Raw genomic sequence first — 6,510 nt, 5'->3', positions numbered from 1 at the left:
CCATAAGTTTGAGTAAATCCCTTGGCTACTAGGCGAGCCTTAAAGCGCTCTATAGTACCATCACTCTTATATTTTGTTTTATATACCCATCGACATCCTACAGCCTTTTTATCTTTGGGTAGCTTGCAGATTTCCCAAGTTTCATTTTTATTCAAGGCATATAATTCTTCCATCATAGCTTTAATCCAAACATCTTGACTTTTTGCCTCATTAAAAGTGCTAGGTTCTTGCATAATAGAACTAAGAAAAGCAACATACCTTTTTTAGAGATTGTTGTAGCCAATGCATTTTTCAATAGGATGCTCAGTTGTCATGTAAGTGACAAAATCTCTAAGATAGCTTGGTGGCCTAATAGTCCTCTCAGATCTTCTTATAGATTGCTCCTCCGACTGATTTAATGAGTCACTTGGCTGGGTGGCTTGGATATCACTTGGTTGAGTATGAGTTATAGCTTCAGTGTTGCTAGCTTCAACAGGTATCACATCATCAAAAGGGCTTGGCTGAGTGTGAGTTATAGTTTCAGTGTTGCTATCTTCAATAGGTATCACATCATCAAAAGAGCTAACATTAGGAAGGACAATAGAATCAAATATATTTTTCTCCCCTTGATGAAGTTTTTTGGTTTCATCAAAGTTTTCTGAAAAATAGGGAGCAACTTCATCAAAACTAACATCTCTAGAGATATATAAACGACTATGAGTAACATCATAGCATTTATATCCTTTCTTGGACGAAGAATATCCTAAAAACAGGCACTTAATAGCACGGGGAGTCAATTTGTCCTTTTCATATGGGCTGGTAGATACAAACACAGAACAACCAAAAGTCTTAAGATGACTAAGACTCAATTTCCTTCCTTTGAGAATTTCCATCGGAGATTTTCCATTAAGACGTTTAGTAGGGAGCCTGTTGATTAGATAACATGCAGTAAGAACAGCATCACTCCAGTAGTATTTAGGAACATTCATTTGAAAAAGTAAGGCTCGAGTTTTTTCCAACAAATGCCTATTTTTCCGTTCAGCGACTCCATTTTGTTGAGGTGTCCCAACACAAGAAAATTGATGGTCAATACCATTTTCTTTTGCAAAAAACTCAAAGAACTGATTTTTAAATTCAGTTCCATTATCAGACCGAATAGCTTTAATCTTGGCCCCATATTGAGTCTCAACAAACCTGTAAAACTCCCTGAATTTAGAAAGCACTTCATTTTTGGTTTTCAACAAGAAAATCCAAGTAAGTTTGGAGAAATCATCTATAAAAGTGACGTAGTATCGAAAACCAGAATATGAATCAATAGGGGCTGGTCCCCACACATCAGAATGAATCAATTCAAACATGTAAGAAGAAACAGTCTCTGAAGTAGAAAAAGGACGAGGTGATAATTTTGCAAGTCTACAAATATCACAATTATTGCAATCAAACTTATGACCAAAAAATAAGCTTTCAAGAGCATAATTGGATGGATGCCCAAGACGAAGATGCCATAATTTACTCTCTTCTCCCGTTGACATGAATGCTCTACAGTTTTGCTCAAGAATATAAAGCCCATGAACTTTTTTCCTTCACCAATCGTCCTCCTCGTCTTGCGGTCCTGAAATAAAACATTAGTTGAAGAAAAGGTGACAGTACAATCGAAGTCTTCAACTATTCTGGCAACAGACAACAAGTTTGATGTAAACTGAGGAATGTAAAGAACTTTGGAAATAGTCTGATTGTTAAAAAAGTGGATTTTTCCAATCCCTTCCACTTGAACGACTTTTCCATTGGCAACAGTAACAAGTCTCTTTCCATGATCATAACTGAAATCTTCAAGAAGAGAAACATTTTTTGCAATATGTTCTGAAGCTCCACTATCAATTATCCAGGTGTCATAAGAGTTAGAAGGCATACCTTTATTTGTAGAGCTTATGGCAGAATGGGAGAAAGCAGTTCCGGTCTGACCATCTTTTAGAGATTGGAGAATATCAAAGATCTTGTCTAAAGACCGAGTGTTATCAGATCTTTGTTCTATAGCAGCATGCACCAGTTTTTGCTTTTCAGTGCCAGGTCGACCATGAAGAACCCAACATCTCTCACGAGAGTGTCCCTCTTTTTTGCAATGAGTGCAAAACCATTTCTTGTTTTTAGCCTTTCCACGATCATCAAGAGTTTTCAAGGCTTCTGTTTTAACACTGAAGGCAGTTTTATCAGGAGTTTCAATCCTGCTGACATGGTTCATAACCTTCCTTCTTGATTCTTCTCTCATAAGAGTAGCAAAGACAGAGTTTAATGAAGGAAGCTCAGAATTCATAAGGATCTGGCTTCTCATTTGTTCAAAATCAGATCCAAGGCCAGCGAGTAATTGAAAAATGCGTTCTTGCTCTTTGGCTTTATGGAGAAGCCTAAGATCAGTGATAGTGGGAGAATAGGAGTCCAATTCATCCCACATCATACGCATTTTACTAAAGTACTCACTAAGAGGAAAATCACCCTTTTTTAAATCATGTATGTCTTGAGATAATTGATATATTCGGGCAATATTATATTGTTCTCCATACAATTCACTAGCTGACCGCCAAACATCTTCAGCAGTATTAAGAAACAAAAAACCTTCAGCAATTTTTGGTTCCATAGAGTTAAGAAACCATGACATAACTAAGTCATTATTGGATTTCCATTCATCATATTTTGAATCTAAGGTACCGGGATTAGTGATCTTCCCGTTTATAAAGCCAAGTTTAGATTTGCCACTCAAATAGAGTGAAACGGCTTTAGACCAAGCAATGTAGTTTGTCTCATTTAATAATATAGAAGTGATTTTGGAGCTAGGGCTGACCTGTTCGTGCACAAAAACAGTTGTGCTGGATGAAGACTGACTAGGATTTTCATAGTGTCGATCCGCCATGATAAAAAAAAATGACAACCCCTCTAACTAATCTGATAAGCTTCAGCCCTTCTAACTGATCTGATAAATTTCAGCAATATGAACCCACTATTCGGACAATACTGGTAGCAAAAAAAACAAGCGACTATTCTTGGATATGTAGCAGCGAACTCCGAAGAGGCAAACACAAACAGGGAATGCAGCAGCAACTCTGGCTGGATGCATCAATCAGAAATCTGCAGAGATCTTTTGAAACACAAAAGAAGCGTGATTGCCTTCTCTCATTCAGCAACCTGTAATCAGATCTGGGTGTTGGAAGGCATCAGCAATCAACAAAAAAGAATCCGCAGAAGTGTCTGCTATCAGATCCGGATGCTGGAAGGTCTCCACAATGATGATCTGGAATAGCAGCAGATCACCCAAACGTGCAGGAATCCTGAGAGCTTTGATACCATGTAAAATAAAAGAACACAGCAAAGAAGCAAAGAAGAAGAATTTATGTGGTTCAGCCAGTATGGCTTACATCCATGGTACAACCAGAGAGAATCCTTTTTCATATCAAGAACAACAAATACAAAGGGCTTAATATAGCCCAGCCATAAGAGGCGATAAGCATAAAGAAAAGGAAAGCTAATCTTTCCAAAAAGGAGAAAAGGAAAGCAGCTCAGGTTGCACAAGGAAAGACAAACTTAACACAAACCATGTATCAAACTCCAGATTTCATCATCACAAACAAGTAAATGCGACCTAGCAACCAAAATGTTAGTGTGATGCGAATAACAGTTACTAACTTCAATTAAAGAACAACAATCTAGTTCAAGTTACAAGTGATATAGACAAAACATGTCACTTAAATTACAAAACTTTAATGAAGTCCCTAATTTAGGTTTAATGTTAGAACCTATATTCTAAAATATCAATGGCCAAACTTAAATTCTAAATTGAGAGAGAGAATGTAAAGTATTTTATTATTGAGGTTGGGGAGCATCAAAGAGATGAGCTTTAGAAAAACATTTGTGTATCATCAGTGTTAAACATGATGATGCAAGCTATAAATCTTTAACAAATATCATAAGTTTGTCGCCATCTCTTGCATATGTTAATTAATAGTTAAAAACTAAAAAGTATAGCCAAACATCTGAATGAAGATAAATGTGTGCCTCTAATTGCAATCTGATATCTAAATTGAAAATTTTCATAGTTTGATTGGTCTGATCCCAGGAATCCCGGGCAACACTGTGTTCCATCTCCCCAACTAACCAATAGTTAATTAAAAAATATCATCAATATAAGATAAGTCAGATATTTAAGGTTAAATCAATTTGGTTTGGATAAAGAACAAAAAATATTTGATGTTCTAAGTATAGGTATCTTAAATACTTTACAGAAAACATGCATTTAATGGATTCTACTTGCAAATCTAGTTCTTTATAAATTGATAATAATAGCAAATAACAAACTCCTACAACGAAAGAAAAAAATAATAACTTTAATTGGTGATGTTTTCAGTGGTAAGAGTAATGGTTAAAGCTATAGTAGTAACAACAACAATGATAATAAAAAAAACAGCAATAATAATGATGGATAATGACAACAAAATGAAAGTGAAAAAAATAAAACCTACTTCAACTTCAACAGTTTTGTTTCCTTGGACGTTCTAGTAATTTCATTGCTCTGTTTTCTGCTTGGGATTCTCCTAACTCCCTATCCTTATCTGCACAAAAAGAAAAGCCCATGCACAACATTAAAATAAGATATAATACAACCCAAAATAAGTGCAACCTGTGAACAACAAAGAGACAACTAATCTTCATCTGAAACCTTGAAATTAGATCCGTCTAAAAAGTAAAGGAAGTCTCTAAAAATACAAACCCTCAAACCAGCCAGACAATATAATTAGGAAAACGAAAAATGCAACTAAATTTCTGCAGAAAATCGAAAACAATCGGATAAAAAATAAGTAAGCAGAGCAAGAGCCCAATGAAAATGTCACCTTTAAGTTTGTTCTCAAGTCGATCCGGATCGTAGATGTTGACTTTTCTTCCTGCTCTTGCTCTTGAACGGCTTGGAAACATTGAGGAACAACTTCGACGTCTCGATGCTTGGATCATCCCCTCTGTTCTGCAAGTCCGCCATTAGAAAACCAATATAGAACCATGAGGAAATCCAAAAAATCCCTCGAACCTCCCTTAAAGCATTAAAATCAAACAAAAAAACCTAAAAATCCTATTTATCTTTTGAATCGTGGAGCATCCATAGCTAGCGAACCGCCATCTTGATCCACCCACATGCCAAACTCGTTAAAAATCGAAACTCTACCTTGATGCTCTGGCAAGAGAGATTGATTAGAAGAGAGAGGTCTTGGACGAGGAACACCTCTCCTGATGCTCGAGAGAGAGAGAGACTACAAGAATTTTGTGAATTAGCGACGGACGCTATCCAATGCTAATTCATCACAATTCTGTCGTTGAACTATTTAGTGACGGATTGGCGACGGCATAGCGATGGATAGTGTCCACCGCAATTTCTTGGTTGCTAATTAGCGATAGAACTGATTTGTTGCTACTTCCATCTCTAATTCATGATGGATTAGCGAATGTCATGATCCGTCTCTAAATAAGGACTGATTTGGTTTTGCGACAGATACATATCCATCGCTAAAATTTAATGACGAATATGTATCCGTCTCTAATATTCATCATCAATTTAGCGACAGATGAATATTAGAGACGATAAATATTCGTCCCTAATCCGTCACTAAATTGGTGGTCGATATTAGCGACGGATAATATCTGTTGCTAATCCATCACAAATTTAAAAAAAAATGTTTAAAATATAAATATCGAGAAAAAATTTAGCGTTATACAATTTATATAACCTGTGTGTAAAAAACAAAGTACACATAAAAAATACATAATGAAACAAATTTAACAACCCAGTATAATCCTCGCCAAGTTCTAATTAGTTACAAGTGAACATATACAAAGAGTTTTGTTTGAAACAACAAGTACATGAAACAAATTCAACACATGAATCTAATCTTCGTCAAGATTCGGAGCATCATCCTCTTCATTGTCTCGATCTGCCCCTTCATCCATGCCTCCATCAGCTCCTCTACGTTGATCATCTCCAGTATCTTACAAGAGAACCGAAATGTTAGTATTGATAAACAAAATATTATGAAATAAATCATATGCAATGCACCTAATCTAAGGTAATCAAAGTAATATGGTTGAATGACACATAGACTAGCAATAAAGTGAAGGACATTAACAGAATTCATAGGTTGTCAAAAAACTTTCATAGTGATTCAATCATGCATATATGTGTTATAAGACAGTCAAAAAAATTCATAGTGATTCAATCATGCATATATGTGCTCTAAAGTTGTCAAAAAAAAATTATAGTGATTCAATCATGCATATATGTGTTCTAAGGCTGACAACAAAAATTCATAGTGATTCAATCATGCATATATGTATTTTAAGGTTGTCAATAAAAGTAAAGTTCATAGTGATTCGATCATGCATATATGTGTTTTAAGGTTGTAAAAAAAATACATAGTGATTCAATCATACATATATGTGTTCCAAAGTTGTCAAAAAAAAATCATAGTGATTCAATCATGCATATATGTGTTTTAAGGG

The 6,510-nt window shown here is 35.4% G+C and overlaps 1 protein-coding gene across 1 annotated transcript; it reads right to left on the bottom strand.

Annotated features, from left to right (window-relative positions):
- Positions 1 to 263: 263 nt before the first annotated feature.
- On the bottom strand, positions 264 to 4,999 carry LOC149815725 (uncharacterized). Its single transcript, XM_089990617.1, has 4 exons — positions 4,900 to 4,999; positions 3,157 to 3,306; positions 1,350 to 2,589; positions 264 to 906 (listed from the first exon to the last, which is right to left on the bottom strand). The coding sequence occupies exons 1-4, from the start codon at positions 4,997 to 4,999 to the stop codon at positions 264 to 266; spliced, it is 2,133 nt and encodes a 710-aa protein (XP_089846743.1).
- Positions 5,000 to 6,510: the final 1,511 nt, after the last annotated feature.

The sequence above is a fragment of the Nuphar pumila genome, chromosome 15 (assembly GCF_984573655.1).
Source record: "Nuphar pumila chromosome 15, dmNupPumi1.hap1.1, whole genome shotgun sequence".
NCBI lineage: Eukaryota > Viridiplantae > Streptophyta > Magnoliopsida > Nymphaeales > Nymphaeaceae > Nuphar > Nuphar pumila.
The sequence above is the reverse complement of the archived record's forward strand: the minus strand, read 5'-3'. Positions and strand labels throughout refer to the sequence as shown.